Source organism: Mustela nivalis (assembly GCF_964662115.1).
Source record: "Mustela nivalis genome assembly, chromosome: 3".
Classification (NCBI taxonomy): Eukaryota; Metazoa; Chordata; class Mammalia; order Carnivora; family Mustelidae; genus Mustela; species Mustela nivalis.
Genome location: NC_139022.1, coordinates 33,606,543 through 33,628,993, shown reverse-complemented (window position 1 = coordinate 33,628,993; position 22,451 = coordinate 33,606,543). Strand labels below are relative to the sequence as shown.

At 40.6% G+C, this 22,451-nt stretch overlaps 1 protein-coding gene across 3 annotated transcripts in view; it reads right to left on the bottom strand.

The window, feature by feature from the left end:
• Window positions 1-16,491, bottom strand: part of YTHDC2 (YTH N6-methyladenosine RNA binding protein C2) — a 76,425-nt gene extending 59,934 nt beyond the window's left edge. For 2 of the 3 annotated variants that reach the window (XR_014309755.1, XM_082723512.1), the window contains exons 1-4: window positions 16,099-16,483; window positions 14,577-14,667; window positions 5,529-5,725; window positions 3,980-4,179 (exon numbers count right to left, since the gene is read on the bottom strand). Coding sequence is in view for 2 of the 3 variants with exons in the window: in XM_082723512.1 (XP_082579638.1) it covers window positions 3,980-4,179; window positions 5,529-5,725; window positions 14,577-14,667; window positions 16,099-16,282 (672 nt within the window). In the remaining variant the exon portion in view is untranslated. Of the gene's footprint in view, window positions 1-3,979; window positions 4,180-5,528; window positions 5,726-14,576; window positions 14,668-16,098 lie in introns of all 3 variants that reach the window. The other variant, XM_082723511.1, reaches the window with a different exon arrangement.
• Between the last annotated feature and the right edge of the window lie 5,960 nt (window positions 16,492-22,451).

Below are 22,451 nucleotides of genomic sequence, written 5' to 3'. Positions count from 1 at the left end.
AACAAGCAAAAATGAAAAGATACTCAACTAAGAAAGGAAATACAAATTAAAACATTATTTCTTGTTTATCAGATTAATAAAGGTAAATCATTGCTGCCCAAGCTTCAAAGAAATGGGAATCTTCAATATCTTCAATTTTATTATAATACAACTCTCTTTTGAGTTATCAGACAATAACTAGCTAATCTAGCTACTAAAATTTAACTGCCACATTCTTGACCAAGCATTTCCACTCCTAGGAACTTATCCTATGAAACTACTCCCATAAATTAGCAAAGAAGTATTAGAATACAATATTAAGAAGTATAATACAAGAATAAAATCCCTGTTCTGCCACTTCCTAGCTATGGGAATTTGGACAGATTATATCTATAAGTTCCAGTTTTTATTCCTCACCTGTAGAAATAATAAAAAGCCTACATGTGTTGAAGTTACTGAGAGATTTAAACGAGAGAACTCAAAAGTTCAACACATAGTAAATTGTCATTTTTTTTTAAAGATTTTTTATTTATTTGACAGAGAGAGATCACAAGTAGGCAGAGAGGCAGGCAGAGAGAGAGGAGGAAGCAGGCTCCCTGCTGAGCAGAGAGCCTGATGCGGGACTCGATCCCAGGACCCTGAGATCATGACCTGAGCCGAAGGCAGCGGCTTAACCCACTGAGCCACCCAGGCGCCCAGTAAATTGTCATTTTTTATCATTGTTATTGTAAAACGTTCGGGGATACTATAAAGTTTTTTTTTTAAATGAGTCATATCTTTGGGGCGCCTGGGTGGCTCAGTTGTTAAGCATCTGCCTTTGGCTCAGGTTATGATCCCAGGGTCCTAGGATCAAGCCCCAAGTCTGGCTCCCTACTCTATGAGAAGCCTGCTTCTCCCTCTCCCACTCTCCCTACTTGTGTTCCCTCTCTTGCTGTGTTTCTCCCTGTCAAATAAATAAGTAAAATCTTTAAAAAAAAAAAATGAGTTATATCTCTAGCTACTGAAAAATATCCCATATCTTTTAAGTGAAAAAAGCAAGATGCAAAAGGCTTATTATTTCATGTTTGTTTGTTTATATATATATATGGCGCCTGGGTGGCTCAGTGGGTTAAAGCCTCTGCCTTCGGCTCAGGTCATGATCTCAGGGTCTTGGAATAGAGTCCCACATTGGGCTCTCTGCTCAGCGGGGAGCTGTTTCCTTCTCTCTCAATATGCCTGCCTCTCTGCCTACTTGTGATCTCTCTCTGTCAAATAAATAAATAAAATCTTTTTTAAAAAATAAAAAAAATATATATATATAAGTGGTTATATGTAGTATCTAATATGTTATATATATATATATATATATATATAATTATACATGTACATATATATATCAGTGCTCTAAAGAAAATGAAACACAAAGGCATCAAAAAAATTTTTAAGGGGCGCCTGGGTGGCTCAGTGGGTTAAGCCACTGCCTTCGGTTCAGGTCATGATCTCAGGGTCCTGGGATCGAGTCCCACATCAGGCTCTCTGCTCAGCAGGGAGCCTGCTTCCTCCTCTCTCTCTCTGCCTGCCTCTCTGCCTACTTGTGATCTCTCTCTGTCAAATAAATAAATAAAATCTTTATAAAAAAAAAAATTTTTTTTTTTTTAAAAACAAATACATACTCCAAGTTTCTTACAAAAAATGCATGGAGAGTAGCAAGAGAACTAGAAATCTTTCACTTTCTATGTACTATTTTCCATAATGTTTGAATTTTACATAATGAACATGAACAGTGAACATGAAAATGCAAAAGGCAATTAACTTCCTAATGCTAGTAAAGGCAAGATGAAACTGGCTAATGATATGAACTTTAAATTCTGTTACATTTATATCCCAAAAAACAGACACATCAGTAAGTTTATTTGAACTCCTCAAATAAGATGTGATCATTTCTTAAGTGTAAACCTAAAAAAATTAATAGTTTCTTCTAGAAAAGCCATAATCAAATAATCCATTTCTAATTAAATTCTCAAGTATCGTCATACCTAATATAATGATATACATAATTGTGAAAATAAGCATACCTAATGCCCATATACAAAGATCATTTAGCAAGGATATTCAAATAATTTAAATGAAAACATAAATTTGTCATAACTTTCATAATCTCCCTTCAGTATATGTGCTGCCAAAGTGAGCTCTCGTAATCCCTGCTCAATATAATTAGAATGAGTACAATTAAAACCCACTGGCAAAACTTACTCTAACACTAAATCAACAACTGAACTGATTCTCTGGAATGACTCCATGGAATTCCAATTAATCATAAAAGGACTTACGCTAAAAAAAAAATCTTATATATTGTGCTCAGGTAAAAATTTCATTATGTTTTTCATTATCCAGTTTTAGAGGCTCATGTTTTAGGCATAGTTATACCTCTGTAAAAATGGCTAAGTCCTTCAAGTGAGTAAGTGGTAAACTTTATAGTCAACTTTGCCTCTACCCCCTTGCCTTACCTATGGACTAGGCTTATTACGCCAACCAATATGACCATAGGAAATGTTAAGCGATTGTCAAAAGCAAATTTATGTGTCCATAAAAGAAGAGAAAAAATGTAAAATGATATTGACTATTCTATCTGAATCTATCAAAATTAAAGTAATTTTACTATTTTAACATGTGAACATGTAAAGAACATAAACAAGGTCAAATCACTATACCATACTTACTTCCAATCCATCACCCAATGAGGGAAATTGCGTACTGAAGCACTTTGATACTAAACATCCAAGTCAAACCGTCATACTAATTCCATTCTAGAGCCAACTTTATTTTTTTTAACTGTATCATTAATATTAAGGAATCTCCTTCTACACCTGTCACGAAGCCCAGGCTGGGTTAACACGGATGAGTCCTAGAGGTAATTACACACGACTCTGGACTTTCTGGTTATAAGCACTGTCATTCTCTCTCTTCCTCAGCCAAAAACCCAGACTCCTGAGGCCTCAATCCTTGCCTCCCTATTCAAGGGAGATGCCGAAGCCAACGATGTAGGAGGCTTTCTCAGAGGAGAAGACGACTTTGTCTTTCCAGAAGACAAACCCTCTACTTTGTTTTATGAGACGGATAGCAACCCCAAACCACAAACAGGTTGGGACCTGCGCAGGCCTCAATGTCTACAGTCAACTTTATATTAACAAACCATTGTTAATACTGCTGTTAATTTAGCTGCTACATACAAAACACTGGTAGGCTCATTACAGACATCTCTAAACTTCACCGTAAATGGGAGCAATTATTAGCTCCATTTTACAAATGTGGGCTCTGGCTCACGAAGGTTACAAGACTAGCCTCGTCCATATCCCTTTATGCCCAATCATATGCCCCACGTCTATTTGTTTTTTTTAAGATTTTATTTATTTGACAGACAGAGATCACAATTAGGCAGAGAGGCAGGCAGAGAGAGAGAGAGGAGGAAGCAGGCTCTCTGCTCGGCAGGGAGCCCTATGCAGCACTCCATCCAGGACCCTGAGATCATGACCTGAGCCTAAGGCAGCGGCTTAACCCACTGAGCCACCCAGGCGCCCCGCCCGCCCCATCTATTTAAACAAAGCCCCAATGTGCTAGCTTAAAAGTATTATTTTAAAACATTTCCTTTCTATAAACTCACAAAGTGCACTCCCAGCAGTATTTCTAAAATAACTACTAAGTAACCAAAAGGGGCTTTTTTGGTTAAAATACATTCAGTACAAATTTGATATAAAACTATCCTGTGGAGGGGCGCCTGGGTGGCTCAGTGGATTAAGCCGCTGCCTTCGGCTCAGGTCATGATCTCAGTGTCCTGGGATTGAGCCCCGCATCGGGCTCTTTGCTCAGCAGGAGCCTGCTTCTCTCTCTCTCTCTGCCTGACTCTCCACCTACTTGTGATTTCTCTCTCTGTCAAATAAATAAATAAAATCTTTAAAAAAAAAAAAAAACTATCCTGTGGAATAAAATATTGTTTTCCATAAAAAACAAAGAAGAAACAAACCTGCGTAGTCTTTCCAGAGCCAGTTTCTCCTACAATCAAAACTACTTTATTTTCTTTAATTATTTTAACAATTTCTTCTTGTTTCTCAAACACAGGCAGAGACTGCCTGAAAGAATCAAATTCCGATTCCCCTCTTTTCACTGGAATCTGAGGTATGCCATTGTTGAGTCGCCCACTTGTTTTGCTCATTTCCCGGTTTTCTTTGAAAATGAATAAAAGAACAAAAAAAAATTATGGTCAGCAATGTTTAAAAAGTATACAAAACAAAGATATGTAATTTCCAATGTAATTCCATTCGAATGTTTCTTCTCTACTCAGTCTACATAAAGTTAGCGAGCAATGCACCACCGCTGTACTCCTACGCTTAATACTCTTTAAAAACAAGTTACAAATTTCGGTTATCAATCAAAAAGCCAATTTCTAAAAGTATTTCTGGTGCATAATGTTTACAAAGGAACAAAAATCAAGCACTCTGTAACTAAAAATATAACGGGATTCTGATATCCTAAAAGAGTTTTCTTGCTTGCTTCTATCAATAACGACACAAAAGACTAAAATGGGAAACAACGTGCATAACAAGTCTTTTATGCACAATATGAAAACACATCGTGAAAAGAGTAATAGTCTGTATGTGTAAAGTTAAATATGTAAGACTATGTGATCATATAGAATACATATAAATATAAGGTCCTAATCTTAACAAATTTCCTTATTAAGAATTTGAGTCAGCATCTACATTTAATTAATAAGCAGACAGGAATAAAAAAGAGGCATGATGTGTTTTATATTCTTCACATTACTCAAAACATTTTCTTTAACTCAAAACATTTTTGTGGCCATGTATTTAGAACTTAAATTCTTTGCTCTCTAGGACTATGTATTTTCTACACTGTGCAAACCTACTCCAACAGACAATGGAAATATTGCATATCTGTCACTTTAGGTAAATAATAATTTTCTACGAAGTTATTTTTCCAAATAATAAAATTAAAACTTCATTTTATAACCTAAAAATATTATTTATCTATCTTCTGGCAAGTTAGTGTACTGAAGACTCTGTCCTCTTACCAGAAGCTAAAGCCCCAATTCAAAAGCTCACTGATTAGCATGTCTCAGCAGTGTAACATAGGAAAGTCCAAACTGTGGAGTCAAATCCCAGCTCTGCAGTGTAGTGGCTAGTTGAGTAGCCTTGAGTAAATTACTTAACTGCTCTGAACCCATTTAATCACCCCCGAAATAGAGGAAATTCTGGCCTTGGAAGGTTCTATGAGGCCCTATATAAAGAGTTTATCACATTGTCTAGCACACAACGGGTGCTCAATAGACAGCTGTCACTGTGACGCTTAAAGACTTGTCTAACTTCATCACACACCTTAACACTGCATGTCATTCCAAAAACTTCCACAGTTCTTTCTCATTTCTAACAGACGATTCAAACTGAGAAATCTTATTGCATCTTAGTTTTAAAAAATAATAATAAATTTAAAATGGTAAAAGAACAGTCATCAAATAATAGGACAGACAAGGAAGCTCCCCAGAAAATACATACCAGCTTCAACTGCAAACACATTTCCTCTTTCTGTTTTAGGTAGAAGTTCAGTACGCTCTTTATTGGTGACAGGAAATCTCTGAATTAGGCTCCTAACAGCATGTTTTGTATTATGAGTCAAATTACAGGTCATCATTGCATGAGCTGTTTCTGATCCATCTTTCTTCTTCACAGTTAGGTATCTATTTGCTCCCTTTCTGAATATTAATAAAAATCATTTATTTACTACATAGAGTCAATTTGTTCACAAATGATATATGCCTGCTTAGAAAACATGTCTCAAGTAAAACATTGAAAAAAATCAAAATGCTTTGGGAGAAGATGCTGAAAAGTCTATAAGAAGGGGGTTTGGTGCTGAAGTGGCCACAAGACCATGTTCAGTTAAAATCTCAAACTGCAGCAAATCCAGATTTTAAACCCCCCAAGTGGCTTACTTACCCACAAATGTTAAAGTCTGACTTAGCAGACTTCATGGTGGATGAAACATCACCAGTTGGAAGCATACAGAGGAAGAAAACCAAACTCAACAACAGAATCTAAAAACACTAATAAAAAAGCTACAGTTCACGCCCACTGAATGTTTCCACAGTATGCTGGTAATGTCGCATCCCATGAAAACCTGTTGAGAACCAAGCTTAGTGGCTGGACCAAAAAAGCATAAATCAACATTACTGATAAGTATTTTCACATGCATCTTGGGAAAAAGAAATTTTTCAAAGCCTTGGGCTCTCGCCTTCAATTACAAAGTCATTACCTGATACATCTTTATAACTGTTATCAAATTATTTGATGTAAGTTTATTTGTTGCTTCAATTGGTCCAGGACTGAAGACGTCTTTTATGACTTCTGTAGCTCCAAGAGTTTCAGGTACAATGTTAAACACACAGGAAGTCTTCAAATGTGTTTTTACTGATTTAAAAATGCATGTCCATAATCTAATACAATATAGTACTCGTAAAGCACTCAGGATCTAAAAGTATACCAACATGGATATGAATCCTAGTTCCACCACTTATCAGCTGTGGGACTATAAACAAATTATTTAATAGCTCTGACCCTAAGATAATAGTAATACCTGCCCCAAAGGATTACTCATGACTAAATATAATGCATATAAACGGCAAAATCTGTTACAAAGTAAGTATTAAATGAAGGAAAGCTATTATTACATAGTCTGGAAAAAAATAACTTTTTTTTTAAAGTTACCCAAAATATTTCATAAAACATTCTACCACTTGTTACTGTCACCAGCACATTACAGAAGTGAGCAACAAAACCACAAATACAATGAAAAGTACATGTATACTTTTCCTAATTTTCATAAGATTTAAAAAACTTTAACAATATTTTCGCAGCAAAATCAATATCAAACTGGAGATTAACCTATACAGTTTGAGCTGTTTAAGCCTTAAGTGAGACGTTTGAGTTACCAAGATTTTTAATTTCTAGAAACTTTATGAAATGCTTTAATGAATTATTAAGTGTTCAGAACTATCTAATCTATTCCTTAACAAGCTCTTAGTGATCTTTAAATTATGAGATAAAAGTGAAATAACTAAATTTAATCTGATCTAAGAATTTTGGTTATTTCTATGATAAATTAAGAATGACTGGATTCTAGAGATGATTTCTGCAGTAGGTTCTTCTCCCACGGACCTTTCTGAAAACTCAGCACAATCATTATAGACACAATTATTCACTCCCCTCCTGTGCCATTTATTTCATAAAACTTTCAACTACAGAAGGCAAGAAGTGTCCTGGAATGAATGAGCACTAGAGCCAAGAGCCAGGAGTCTTGTGTTCAACTAACTAGCTATGTGATTAAAAATTTTATTCCTCTCACACCATACACAAGTTAATTTAAAAATCTCTACTGTATCTATCAGTTCCAAGAGGCTTTAATTTTCTTGAAAACTGTCTCTGGAAAGTTCTGCCGTATTTTACCTTTAACTAATTTTATTTCATTCATTCATTCAATCATTCATCATATATTGAGCATCTACTGTATGACAAGCACTATGCTAGAAGCTGGGATTACAAAGTTGAGTAGAATATACTCTCCTCACAAGCTCACAACTAAAATGGGTCAGATTCAAACTTTCCTAACATAAGCTGCCTGCTAATAATACAGCATTTAAGTACAAAAATAACTTCAAAGTAAGCATGTGTGAGTACTTGGCCATTACCATTTAAAATTTACTGAATTAATTTTGAACACAGATGGTAGGGTAGAAAGATATAATCAACTTGATAGTTTTTATATTTCAGGAAGATTCTACTTGTGGCTCCTAGTGCTCTCATTCCTGCCACATTCAGCACCACTGACAGTGGTAAATGATAAAAAGATTAGTGAATTGTTCAATAAAATATTTGTCTTGTTGTGAGGATGAAAACATTCAACACACCAAAGATTTGTCCTACTTTGTAAACTAACACACTGAGATTTCATTATGCTTTCATTCCGAAGTGGCACTACTCTGAAGAAAACCATTAGGAGACTCCTTTTCAAAGCAAAATTAACTAGAAACTAGCTGCACAATGCTGAATAAATTAATGTCACAATTTTTTCAAAATAAAATTCAAGCTCCACGTGTGATTTTTAAACATAAATGTGCTAATATTACAGGCAAGAACAAAGCATCTAACTTTCAAAGTGTAAAAGTAATCAATACATGCTATCAGAAAGTTTGGCATTTCCATGACTTCTTCCTTTATATTTTTTTTATTTTTTTTTAAGATTTTATTTATTTATTTGACAGGAAGAGAGAGATCACAAGTAGGCAGAGAGGTAGGCAGAGAGAGAAGGCAAGGCAGGCTCCCTGCTGAGCAGAGAGCCCAATATGGGGCTCGATCCCAGGACCCTGAGATCATGACCTGAGCCGAAGGCAGAGGCTTAACCCACTGAGCCACCCAGGCTCAGGACTTCTTCCTTTTTAAGAAAAACTATTAACTCATCAAATTTGATGCAATTTTAATATTAATTTGTCAATTGATACAGCACGTTACTGAACATTTACCTCAAATAGAACCATATGCCTTAGTATTCTCCACTCTCCTAATCTGTAAACAGTTGAAAAAATCAGCTAGGGGAATGTCCACAATAGCCAAACTATGGAAAGAACCTAGATGTCCATCAACAGATGAATGGATAAAGAAGATGTGGTATATATACACAATGGAATACTATGCAGCCATCAAAAGAAATGAAATCTTGCCATTTGCAACAACATGGATGGAACTAGAGCGTATCATGCTTAGTGAAATAAGTCAAGCGGAGAAAGACAATTATCATATGATCTCCCTGATATGAGGAAGTGATGATGCAACATGGGGGCTTAAGTGGGTAGGAGAAGAATCAATGAAACAAGATGGGATTGGGAGGGAGACAAACCATAAGTGACTCTTAATCTCACAAAATAAACTGAGGGTTTCTGGGGGGAGGGGGTTTGGGAGAAGGGGGGTGGGGTTATGGACACTGGGGAGGGTATGTCCTATGGTGAGTGCTGTGAAGTGTGTAAACCTGGCAATTCACAGACCTGTACCCCTGGGGATAAAAATATATATTTATAAAAAATAAAGAGTTTAAAAAAAAAATCAGCTAGGGGGCACCTGGGTGGCACAATAGGTTAAGTGCCCAACTCTTGGTTCCGGTTCAAGTCATAATCTCAGGGTCATGAGCCCCTCATGGGGCTCCGTGCTGGGCATGGAGTCTGCTTGAGATTCTCTCTCTCCCTCTGCCCCTCCCCTTACCCTCTGCTCATGCACGAGCACACGCACACTCTACCTCTCCCTCTGCCCCTCGTCCATGCACCCGCACACTCTCTCTCTCTAATAATCCTTTTCTTAAAAAAAAAAATAAGCTAAAGAGCCAAAATCTGAGATGACAATGTAGGAAGCTCACAGCCACCAAGCAGCTAAATGTCTCAAAAAATAATCCACATTCATACGATGCCTTACAGATGCATCATTTCCTATTTCCTTAATTTATACTTCCTTTAGGCAGAAAGATGCAAAGACCTAACTCCAAACCATTTTCTTCCCAATACTGTAGAATAGAATTGTAAATTTATTGAAGTTTATATCACACTAATTTGTACTTTCTTCTGTGATTATGTGGAAATTAATAAACCAATCAGTTAACTCTGTCACTAAAGTTGCTCTCATGTCATGGACACTATGATGGTGGCACACTGGTTCATTCTATGACTTTGGACTATGAACAACTTAAAGGCGAGATCTATCTAATATTTCCATTTTAACTTCTCACAGCTCCTAGGACATTACTGTGCCCCTATAAACAATCAAAAAGTAATGAAACATTAACTATGTTCAAATCCTGGCTCTGCCCCTTGCTAGCTATGTGCTCTTGGGAAAATTACTTAATGTCTCCAACCCGGAACTGCCTCACCTATTAGACAGATACCAGATGTTATTAATAGAATCTACTGATTAAGATTACTGTCAGCATTAACTAATCTACTTAAAGCCTCTAGCACAAGGTCTGCTGCATAAGAGTACTTAATGAACATGAATTGTCACTATTATTACTATTGGGCATCGTAGGCTGTTTCTTTTCAATGGATGCCCAAAAAGTAAGTAAGACACTTAAGTAACTTTTAACCAATTTTTACTATTTGAAGTAGGGGCAGAAAAAGAAAAGTGCAGTACATAATCTTCCCAGACAAGAGGCAATGGAGGTAGGAACCTGAATCTGAAAAGGGGGGCTTTCTTACAGGGTAGAGACTTGCAGTCAGAGTGACTAGAACACATGGATACCTAGGAAGCAGGAATTTCAGCAATCACAGGGTAAGAAACCTGTACCTGGAAAACCTATTTCCACGTACTTCATAGTTTCTCTTTCCACAAGTCTTTAACAGAATTCATTTGGTAAATTTCATTTTGTGTAATTAAGACTAGAAAGAACAGGAAAAGAAATTCTGTTCTGTTCATGAGCAAGTCAGAGACTCAGAAAAGTGTGCTCTTAAAATGAAAACTCAGATTTCAGTTGGGGAAAAACGGAAACAAATTATAAGGAGGTGAAATTTTAGTATGGAGAAGCTTGCCAACAATTTCAAACAAAACTTTAGGCTACACTAAAGAGCACAATATGAGGACATTACTCCAACAAGAGAATTTTCACCCAAAGATGAGCAATTATAAAAAGTAATCCACAGGGGCGCCAGGGTGGCTCAGTGGGTTAAAGCCTCTGCCTTCGGCTCAGGTCATGATCCCAGGGTCCTAGGATAGAGCCCCGCATCTGGTTCTCTGCTCAGCGGGGAGCCTGCTTCCCCCACCCCCCTCTTTGCCTGCCTCTCTGCCTACTTTGTGATCTCTGTCAAATAAATAAATAAAATGTTAAAAAAAAAAAAAAAGTAATCCACAACAAGTAATCAATTGCAAAATCTGTCCAACTCTTCAGGAGGAAAGGAAAAACAAAATCCAGCACACATGGTTCAATTTTGGAAAGAAAGAAGAACAAAAAGGAGAAAGTGATGAGAAAAAATAAGTGTCAACTTTCACACAGTAAGCCTAGAATCTATTCTCAGACCTTGTAAGATGCTCAAAATAAACTACAGAATCTGAACTAAAACAAAGAGACTTAACTCCTTCATACTTTACATTTAAGAAAACGGGCCCTGAAAGTTAAGGGCCATGATCAAAGGAGAAGGAGGCAGTAAGACACAGGGAATCAAATCCAACTTGCCTGCCTCTTCCTCCACACCAGGCTTTCTCTCAAATACATATTAAGAAACCATGATACCAGGTACAAAAGGTGGGCGGGGGGGGGGGGGGCAAAACTAAGGAAGTGGGGAAAAAAATCCTCTACTCAATGGTGAACAAAGGAACCCATAAAAACGGGTGCCTGGGTGGCTCAGTCAGTTAAGCGGCTGCCTTCGGCTCAGGTCATGATCCAGGGTCCTGGGATTGAGTCCCACATTGGGCTCCCTGCTGCTTCTCCCTCTCCCTCTGCCTGCCACTCTGCCTACTTGTGCTCATTCTCCATCTCCCTGTCAAATAAATTTTAAAAATCTAAAAAAAAAACAAAAAAATGTAAGTCAGGTACAAATTCTCATGTAAGTGAAAAGAAAGGATACAAGAACCACATTCAAAGTTCTTCATATACATGAAAAGAAGAAAAGGCATTTGAAAATCACAAGGACCACTAGATAAACATTGTACTACCTTTAATCAAAGATAAAAATGGGAGGGAAAGTGCTAGGACATTCCCTAGAGGGTTTGTAGAGCACGAGGAATAGTGACTAGGGTCTAGAGGAGAAGGCAGCGTTGGCTGGCTTCCCTCAGCATCTTTTTTCCTCTCTCCTTTCTGTGTTTCCTCGTCCACTTTTTTTTTGTCCTGATAACTTCTATCTTGCACTCTCACCTGCCCCAGGTTTCTCCATTTGGGACCATCCCTTAAACAATCGTGCTACTGGAAGAAGCAGATGTCATCCATTCTAAGGGACTGCTATTCTAAGGGTAATCTCTAAACGTCATTTCCATGTTAACTGTTCAGAATTCGACCACAGAAATGATGGAGCTACAGAACTGTGTCTTTACAACAAATGCTTTCAGACAACCTCTTGGCAGCAACTCTTAACCCAAACAACAATGAAAACTAGAAGATTTCTTTAAGTCTGCATTGTGAAAATTAATAAAGGGAAACCTCACTAAGTGGAACCACACTAGTGCAAAAGGGATGTGAGAAACAGAGACTGGTAGGACAAGCCCAACTACTCATGTCAGTTACAGGAAGAATTGTCTACTACAGACCCAGCTGAGGAGCCTCAAGAGGAAAGAAACTTGGGGGCACCTGGGTAGCTCAGTTGGTTAAGTCTGGTTAAGATTCAATCAGTCTGACTCCTGATCTCAGCTCAGGCCATGATCTCAGGGTTGTGGGATCAAGCCCTGTGTTGAGTTCCATGCTGGGTGTTGAGCCTGCTTAAGATTCTCTATCTCCCTCTCCCTTTGCCTCTACCCCTTTCCCTCCCACTTGGGGGGGGGGGAGAGGAAAGAAAAAAAAGGAGCTTCCACTACAGGCCTCAACAGGAAAGCTTTATATTGCTGCTGCTTCTTCTACAAGAAATCAACCATCCCTGAAACCCAGCCAGTGAGAAACTGTCATCACCCTTCTGGCTTCTAACTTTTGTTCAGAACAACCCCTCCCAACTTCCTCCTCCTCCACAAAATCATGCTCCTCTCTTTTCTTTGTTGGACTTGCAGATGGTTTTGTAGTAGCTTACTTGTCCCAGCCTGCAACTTCCTACTTCCAAAGAAACCCACCTCTTGCTCACAAAGTAACTGGCAGTTTTATTTCTAAGGTTAAAGGCAGCAACTACATTTGTCAGGAAAGCCGGACTACATGGACATGAATCTATTTCTAGTATTTATTTATTTTACTGTGAACATCCATGGTTACCAGAAAAAATATTGTGATTAAATGTAATGCCTGTACCTTATGAGGGGTATTACATAACACATTTCAAATATACCCTAAAATGTCTCTAAAATCTGAATCTCAAAATCCACTTGTTCCAAATGTTTTTGGTTAAAGGATTATGGCTCCGTACTCTTTTCATCTGCGAGTGCAGTACTTAACTTATCCAGATGACTATGATATGGGCATGCCCAAAATCTACCACTGTTTTCCAGTCCTGGCCTCAGTGATGTTCAAAATACACGTTCACCTAAGCTAAAGCCCATCTTCCTCTAATGTATCATTGTGGCCATTCAAATGCCAGACATTCCTACATCAGATACTTTCCTCTTAGGACTTGTCCTGCTGTTTGTTACAAATTCTGACCTCATAATCTTTTGTTTTCTCTCTTCTTAACCTAAACCCTGGTAAACTGAAATTTTATCTTTCTTCCCCATCCCTGGTTCTTAACCAGAGGTCATTCTGCTCCCCCAAGAAACACTCTGGCACTGTCTAGAGGCATTCTGGGTTGTTAAAATGGTGGGTGGAGTTGCTCCTCTGGATAAGGTTAGATATGCTACAATACACAAGGCAGCCCTCCAAAATAATTGTCCAGTTTGAAATGTTAGTAGTGCCAATATTCAGAAACCCTGCTATATATAGCAATCCCATCATTCTTATCCCCAAAATGAAATTGTTCCACGTAATTTTAAAATTGAGCCCTTCGAATTGGATAGTTCAAATGACTTTTTCTCTCTGTGGTCAGTGGTCCTCAAATATAGGACCATTTTATTTAGTCAATTTTTTTTTTTTATTTTATTTATTTGACAGACAGAGATCACAAGTAGGCAGAGATGCAGGCAGAGAGAAAGGGGGAAGCAGGCTCCCCGCCCAGCAGAGAGCCCATACGGGGCTTGATCCCAGGAGCCTGAGATCATGACCTGAGCCGAAGTCAGAGGCTTTAACCCACTGAGCCACCCGGGCACCCCTATTTAGTCATTTTTAATCACCAGATTCTTAAGCTGATAGGAAAGAAAACAATGATTATGTATTCTAAAGTTACCATTACAGTATAGTAACATTAAAAGAAATAGTTCTATAGGGGCGCCTGGGTGGCTCAGTGGGTTAAAGCCTCTACTTTCAGCTCAGGTCATGGTCTCAGGGTCCTGGGATCAAGCCCCGCATCGGACTCTCTGCTCAGCAGGGAGCCTGCTTCCTCCTCTCTCTCTCTCTGCCTGCCTCTCTGCCTACTTGTGATCTCTGTCTAATAAATAAATAAAATCTTTAAAAAAAAAAAAAAGAAATAGTTCTGTAAATAATTGTACTTATTATCTTTAGTCCATCCATTTTTTTTAAAAAAAGGAGACTAGTTTCTACGAAAAAAGAAAACATTTTCCTCCAGCAAGCAACTTAAACTTTTAAACTATTTTTCTTACACTTTAAATTTTACTTTTTTTTTTTAAACCCCTAACGGAAACCACAAAGAGCTGAGTTTGGTACAGATATAAATCAGTTTATCTACAATATAATTAAGGATGTGAATCTAAAACAGTAGTGACTACTTAAATGGAGTCAGGAACATTTCTCTTTTTTGGAAAATAATTATGTTTAAATAAGAAAAGCTATCAGCTTACCCTTTACTTTTAGAGACCAAACCAAGAGATTGACTCAATCGATGAATAAAGGCTCTTTCAGTGCTGGTCAAAGAGGAAGGAAATTCCATTTCTACATGAAAAAAAAAAAAACATACACACACACACAAAGGACCATTTGGGAATACACAATTTTCTATAAAGGTGCTTCAATAAACATACAGATATAAAATATGAAAAAAATGGGCCCCAGTGTGGCTCAGTCAGTTGAGCACACGACTCTTGGCTCCAGTCATGATCTCAGGGTTGTGTACTGAGTTCTGAGTGGGGCTCCACGCTGGGCATAGAGTCAGCTTCAGATTCTCTCTCTCCCTCTCTCCTCCCCTCCCCCAATAAGCATTCTTTAAAAAAAAAAAAAAAAAAAACAAAAAAAAACCCTGTAAGCATATGTGATTTTATGTGAAAAGTCATTTTCACATTCTGTGAAAGGGTTATTTTATGTGTGAAGTAGTGATTAATTCAACTAACTGCTGAATGTCTACCAGAGTTACCATATTAGTAAAAATTAAATCTAAATGTGATATAGGTCTCTCCTGTTCACCAAAGATTACTCCTCTTATTTGTACTGGAATCTTCAATTTGGTAAGATGACTGACTATGAACTTATTTTCCTAATTTAACTTAGTTGAGTCCTGACTTGCTTAATTCACAAAAGGTTCGTTTCCTTATGCAATGAGCGATGCTCAAGCATTATAAATGCTCAACGTCAAACTCCATTGTTTTTGCTTTCAAAACTGTCTAGAATTAATATTTCACTATCGCAGAGGGGACGTGTTGCTTTCCTATTGCTGAGGCTTTGCTTACGGCAAACGGACTCTACCCAAGTCATTGCCTGTTCTGGACTGTAAGGTTCCAAAGTCAAGGGCCTCCCCTTCCTAGGCCAGCATGGACTGGTAGGACACTATGTTGTACAGATCACCGCGAGTGGGCTGCGGGTTCTGCACGGGTTGACCCAAGGCAAGGAGCTTTCTATCATTAAGGGGTGTGAAAGACGTTTCATCCACCAAAACCGGTTTAATTTTTTTCGGTATTTAAGCGTGATGCTTTCGGGATTTCAACCAAAGAAATTGGTTGAAATACATATTGCCAATGCATTTTTTCGTCTGATGTCCTCTGCTTAAACGTGCCTCAGCTAAGGCTACCTTAATCTCCTTTTAAAAAGGGAAGGGGGAGGATCAATGTGGCTTCGACGCCCCCAAGCTGCCTGCCTGCAGGCCTCTCTCTCGGGGAAAGAAACGCGTCCTGCAGGGGAGCAACGCGTCTCTTTCCACCTTCCGACTCACGCCAGGCGAGTGCTTCAGCCGTGCGGATATGCAGGACACCGTGCCTCCCACCCAGCACTACGAAGCGCGCCCCGGGCCCGCCGTGGAGGCCGGCTCCAGTGCGCCGCGGGCCCGGGGGCGGCCCAAGCCTTCCCTCCCCGCTCGGAGGCGGCCCCTCTACACGGCGGGTCCCGGCGTGGGGGAGGCGGGGCAGCCGGCGGGGTCCCCGTCGGGAACCTCACCTCTCTGGTCCCCGTATCGGAAGCGCTCCAGAGCGATATTGACCGCGATCTTCACCTCCTCGTCTATACGAATGTCCTTCAGCCCCCTGGCCCGGCCCCCGCCCCCAGGGCCGCACGGAGCTGGGCCGCCCCCGCCGCCCCCAGGAGCGGGCGGCCGCGGGGAGACGCTGCTCGGCCTGGACATGGCCCTGAGAAGTTCTCCCCGCGGGGGAGCGGCCAGGCCTGCGGGCGTTCGGTCAATGACAGGGACGGACGGCCACTGCCGGGACTGGACCGCTCCGCAGGCGGCCTGAGCCGGGCCGGGGTCAGCAGAAACCCACCCGGTCACCACAACAGCCGAGGAGGCGCCGGCGCCACAGAGAGCCCGGGCGAAGCGAAGAGCGCGGGCGTGATGACGTCACCAGGGCAGCGGGCGCCGGTGACCTCAGCGCGTCGGTCGCTCCTCACCTCTCCGCCGCTGCCTGCCTGTGTCGCGGCCCCCACGCAGCCCATTCTCTCCGTCCTTCCCCGTCCGCACCTTCGCACCAAGGGGCTCCCATGCCTCCTTTTATTCTTTCCTTAAATCCTTCATTAATTATTTCGGTGAGCCTCTGCGGGCTCCCTCTGTGTGCCCGGCAGGCACTACGCCACCACGTACGTAGGTGTGGGACCAGGTGTGTGACGCGGGTTCTGCCCTCAAGGAGTTCACATTCCGGTGGGGGTAGAGTTGCCCGATGTAGCGCGCAAAAAGGCAGGATGCCCCCTTTTATTTGCATTCAGATAACGAATAGGATTTTAGAATTTCCTATGCAATATTTGGGAACACGTAGTAAAAAAACAAAAACAAAAAACCCTTATTCTACTGAAGTGCAAGCTTAACAGAGCACTGTATTTTATGTGGCGACCCTAAATGGGGGACTCTTTTGTTTTGGAAGTCAAAGAGGATTATGAGAATTTGCTCTTCCTTGCGTACATTTCCACTGACATAAACCTAATCCTAGCCACCCTAACTGCTTCCACTCTGGTCTTTCCATGATCCATTCTGCAAAGAGCAACCAGAGTGATCCTTTTAAAAATATAAGCCTGATGGGGGCATCTGGGTGGTTTAGTGGGTTAAACTCCTGCCTCTAGCTCAGGCCCTGATCCCAGAGTCCTGGGATTGAGCCCCACATCAGGTTCCATGCTCAGCAAGGAGTCTGCTTCTCCCTCCCCTTCTGCCCCTTTCCCCTGCTCACGTTCTCTCCCTCTCTCTCAAAATAAATAAAATCTTCTTTTTCCGCAAGATTTTATTTATTTGACACAGAGAGAGATCACAAAAAGGCAGAGAGGCAGGCAGAGAGGCGGGGGAAGCAGGGTCCACACGAAGCAGAGAGTCTGATGCGGGACTCGATTCCAGGACCCTAAATCATGACCTGAGCCATCCAGTTGCCCCTCAAGATATATGAAATCCTAAAAAGATAAAAATATAAGCCAGATAGGCTAACACTCCTACATAAAACACTCCAGTAACTCCCTATTCCAACTACTAAAACCCACATTTTTTTTTTGAGATTTTATTTATTTGACAGAGTGTGCAAGCACAAGAAGGTGGAGCAGCAGAGGGAGAGGAAGAAGCAGGCTCCCCATGAAGCACGGAGCCTGAAGCAGGGCTCCATCTCAAGACCCTGGAATCATGACCTGAGCCTAAGGCAGATGCTTAATGGACTGAGCCTCCTAAGCACCCTAAAAACCCACAATTTTTTACCAGGACCCTCAAGACACTACTGAGCAGGCCTCTGCCCTACCTCCCTGAATCTCATCTTCCTCACTTTCAGCGCTCACAGGCTCTGTTTTCTTGCCCGTGAACACACCCAAGTTCATTACCATCAAGGGAAATTTCCAGTTGCATAGTTTCCTCCTGCCCAAGACAATCTTCCTCCCAGTACTTCCTCATCATTTAAGACAAGATTCTATCCCTTACCTAGACAGGCTCTCCCACATCAATCCATTATGATTTACCACTGCTTTAAATTATTTAGTTTATTTATTTATAATTTGCTCTTTTCACTAGACTATAAACTCAAGAGCCAGAACCTTTTTTATCTTGTCAGTTTCATCAGCAGCTAAAACTGCAGAGACACAAAAACAAATATTCATTGGTTGGCCATATTTTAGAATCTGGAATCAGGACTGATCATCTCCACCCTCTAAAAACTTGCTTTGTAATCCTTGAGCTCCTAATCTCTTTGGGGCAGCAAAGGGAGAGAGAATCCCAAGCAGGCTCTACAAACAGCACAGAGCCTGAGGCAGGGCTCAATCCCACTATCCTGAGAGCATGACGTGAGCCAAAATCAAGAGTGTGACACTCAACCAACTGAGCCCCTGAGGGGGGTTTTGACTTGTAGTTCCCTGATGATGAGTGACACTGAGCATTTTTTCACGTGTCTGTTCACCATCTGGTTGTCTTCCTTGGAAAAAATATCTGTTCATGTCTTCTGCCTGTTGCAGAAATAGGTTCTATATTCTGGCCCCAGCACAGATATCACTGAACCGTGTGAATATTTACTACTACCTTGATCTCTGTGTATCATAATTTCCTTAGCTATGCCAATATAATATCTGTCGCTAATTAAGAGCCCAGGGCACTCGGGGCACCTGGGTGGCTCAGTGGGTTAAAGCCTCTTCCTTCAGCTCAGGTCCTGATCCCAGGGTCCTGGGATCGAGCCCCACATCAGGCTCTCTGCTCAGCGGGGAGCCTGCTTCCTCCTCTCTCTCTGCCTGCCTCTCTGCCTACTTGTGATCTCTGTCTGTCAAATAAATAAATAAAATCTTTAAAAAAAAAAAAAAGAGCCCAGGGTACTGTCTTTATTTTCCCAAGCTTCACAAAACCATATGAAGTAGTTATATCACCTCGTGATACAGATAATACAGATGAAGAAGCAGGCTGCATGAGATTAAAATAACTGACCTGGCTGCCTGGGTGACCTCTGCCTTTGGCTCAGGTCATGGTCCCAGGGTCCTGGGATTGAGCCCCGCGTCGGGGACCTGCTCCCCCTTCTCTCTCTGCCTGCCTCTCTGCCTACTTGTGATCTCTTTCTCTGTCAAATAAGTAAATAAAATCTTTAAAAATAATAATAAAATAAAATAACTAACCCAAGGCCATGCTACTAGTAACGAATGAGGTAGAGATAGAAAGCTGGCCCAGGCTATGATGAAGCCCAGCTTCATTCCGAGACAAAACAGATAGTAGATAATATCTGAGCATACCAAGTATGTAGTGAGAAAACATTTTATAATGGATCAGGCGCATAACTGTTTTCAATCTTATCCCATAACAACAGAGTTCCAGCAATTATTGGTTTGACCATTTACTCTAACCTTCAGATTTCCCCTCTGTAAATAGGTATATTTAATACTCTTAGGATGGGGATGCCTGGGTAGCTCAGATAGTTAAGCATCTGCCTTTGGCTCAGGTCATGATCCCAGGGTCCTGGTATGGAGTCTCATGTCAGGCTCCCTGCACAGTAGAAAGTCTGCTTCTCCCTCTCTCTCTCTGCCTCTCACCCTGCTTGTGCGCTCGCTCTCTCTCTCTTTCTCTCTCCCTAATAATTAGAATCTTTAAAAAAAAATACTCATAGGATGGTTGTGACTATGTTATAATATATAAGTATCAAGCATTGACTTCATGCTGTGTTCCTTTTTTCACTCTTTCTTTTTGTGTGTGTGGGGGGGTTTTTTTAGGTCTATTTATTTTTCTCAGTAATCTCTGCACCCAACATGGGGCTGGAACTCCCAACCCCAAGATCAAGAATTGCAGATACTGACTGAGCCACCAGGCACCCTGTCATTCATTTCCTTTCCTTTTAAATGAATAACTAAATGCTTGTATTGCTGATGCTGATGTATAGAACACATTCATCCAAATTAAAAAAAAAAAAATACTTGGGGCACCTGGGTGGCTCAGTCCATGGGACGTCTGCCCCAGCTTGGGTGGTGATCTCGGGGTCTAGGGATTGAGCCACACATTAGACTCCCTGCTCAGCGGGGAGCTTGCTTCTCCCTCTCCCCTGCACTCCCCCCCAACTCATGCTCTCTCTCTCTCGCTATCTCTCTCAAATAAATGAATAAAATCTTTTAAAAAAAAAAGAGAATACTTACCTAAAGTTAGATAACACTAAATCATAAGGTTAATCAGCTCTACATTCTCTGGTATTTTCCCATACCCCCGAAAATTTCTGAGTTCTTGGGGTGAAACACTGCAATTCTACTTTTTACATATGCTTCAGAGAAAAATGAAAGTAGGGAAGGTATACAATATTCACAAATGATGTCAAGTTATTCTTTGCATAGACTAGACCAAAAGCTTTTGTCCTTCTTTTTACCACTTAAAGTTGTGTGGCCTCATGCAATGATTTAATCTCTCTACCCACAAAAAGGATATGATAACACCTAGGGCACAGTGTTCTTATGGGGATGAAATGCGATTACATTACTTTTACACAGATGAAGTTCTTACCACAATTCCCAACTCATGACTCAGCTGTTTGGTATATTTAGATGCTTCTCAGTTCACCTGACAGAAAACCCAAGCCCAAAAAAGGCCCAAAGGAAGGACATTTCTTGTCTTCTAACAAGAAGTCTACCAGTAGGGTGGTTCCAGGACCAATCATTTCAACATGGCACACCAATGCCTTCAATCCTCCAGCATCTGTCCAGCTTACCATTCTGTCATCTTTAGTGTCCACCACTCCCCATCTTGGTTGCAGCTCTAAAGTAATCACATCATAACTCGCCACCAAAGATAAGTGCCCTTTGTCTGATGTCTTCTTTTAAGAGAGAGAGAAAAACCTTCCCAGAAGCTCCAGAAATAGACATCCTTACATCTCTTACCCAGAACATGGTTAATGTCCTAGTCCCAAAAAGGAAGGAATGGGATTGCCATGAGAGGTCCCGTCTTTCCTAAAGCAGATATCACCCAGAAGAGAGTAAACAGGACTGGGGTTCTCTTGGCAAGTAATAAAGGATGGAGAATGGCTGTTGGATAGCCACAAAGGGTATTATAATAGTCTTCAGTGATGGTCACCCAATATTTCTGGTTTTCTTCCTTTCCAGATGGATAACAGAACTGTATTTCCTGGCCCCCTTAGAGCTGGGTGGGAACATACCATTAGCTCTGGCAAATGCATAGTGAGTTGAAGTGGTATGTGTCACTTTCCTGTTGTCTCCATTTTTTCACTGTAATTAACCGCAAATAAGTAGCAAAACATGTACAATAAAGAAACTGAATTATCTGATGCTAATTGATTGATTTAAACAACCAAAAACTACATAAGAACATGCTCAGAAAAATTAAAGATCTACATGAACAAAAAGGTATACAGTATTCAGAAACCAGAAAACTCAATAACGTTAAGATATCAGTTGTTGGGGCGCCTGGGTGGCTCAGTGGGTTAAAGCCTCTGCCCAGAGTGCTGGGATCGAGCCCCGCATCTGGCTCTCTGCTCATCAGGGAGCCTGCTTCCTCCTCTCTCTCTGCCTGCCTCTCTGCCTACTTGTGATCTCTGTCTGTCAAATAAATAAATAAATAAATAAATAAATAAAATCTTAAAAAAAAAAAAAAGATATCAGTTGTTGGCGCCTGGGTGGCACAGTTGGTTAAACATCTCCTTCCACTCAGGTCATGATTCCAGGGTCCAGGGATCAAATCCTTCATCAGGCTCCCTGCTCATCCGGGAGCCTACTTCTCCCTCTCCCTCTACCCCTCCCCCACCCCACTCATGCTCACTCGCTTGCGCACTCTCTCTCTCGCTCTCTCTCTCTATCAAATAAATAAATAAAATCTAAAAATTAAAAATATATATATCAGTTTTCCTCACCTTGGTCTACAAATTCAACACAATCCCTATCACAATCCCAGCATATTTTTTCTCTCTCCTTGTTTTTTTTAAGATTTATTTATTTCAGAGAGAGAGCAGGGGCAGGGGGAGAGAGACAGAGAGAATCCTCGAACCAACTCCCCACTGAGCACAGAGCCTGACACGTACCTTTGTATTGATCGAGCCGTTATGTACAATGCTAAGACATGGAAGCAACCTGTGTCCATCGATAGACAATGGATAAGGAAGGCTCAATCCCAGACCTCTGAGATCATGACCTGAACCAAAATCAAGAGTCAGACACTTAATGGACTGAGCCCCCCAGACATCCCCTAGCAGGTTTTTTTTTTAAATTAACGAGTTGATTCTTCATACTGAAATGCACTAGAATGGCCAAAAGAATATGGAAACAGAAAAAAAAGTTTGAGGACCAACACTACCTGATTTAAAGACTTATTACAGGGGCACCTGGATGACTCAATCAATCAAGCATCTCTAAGTCTTGATTTCAGCTCAGGT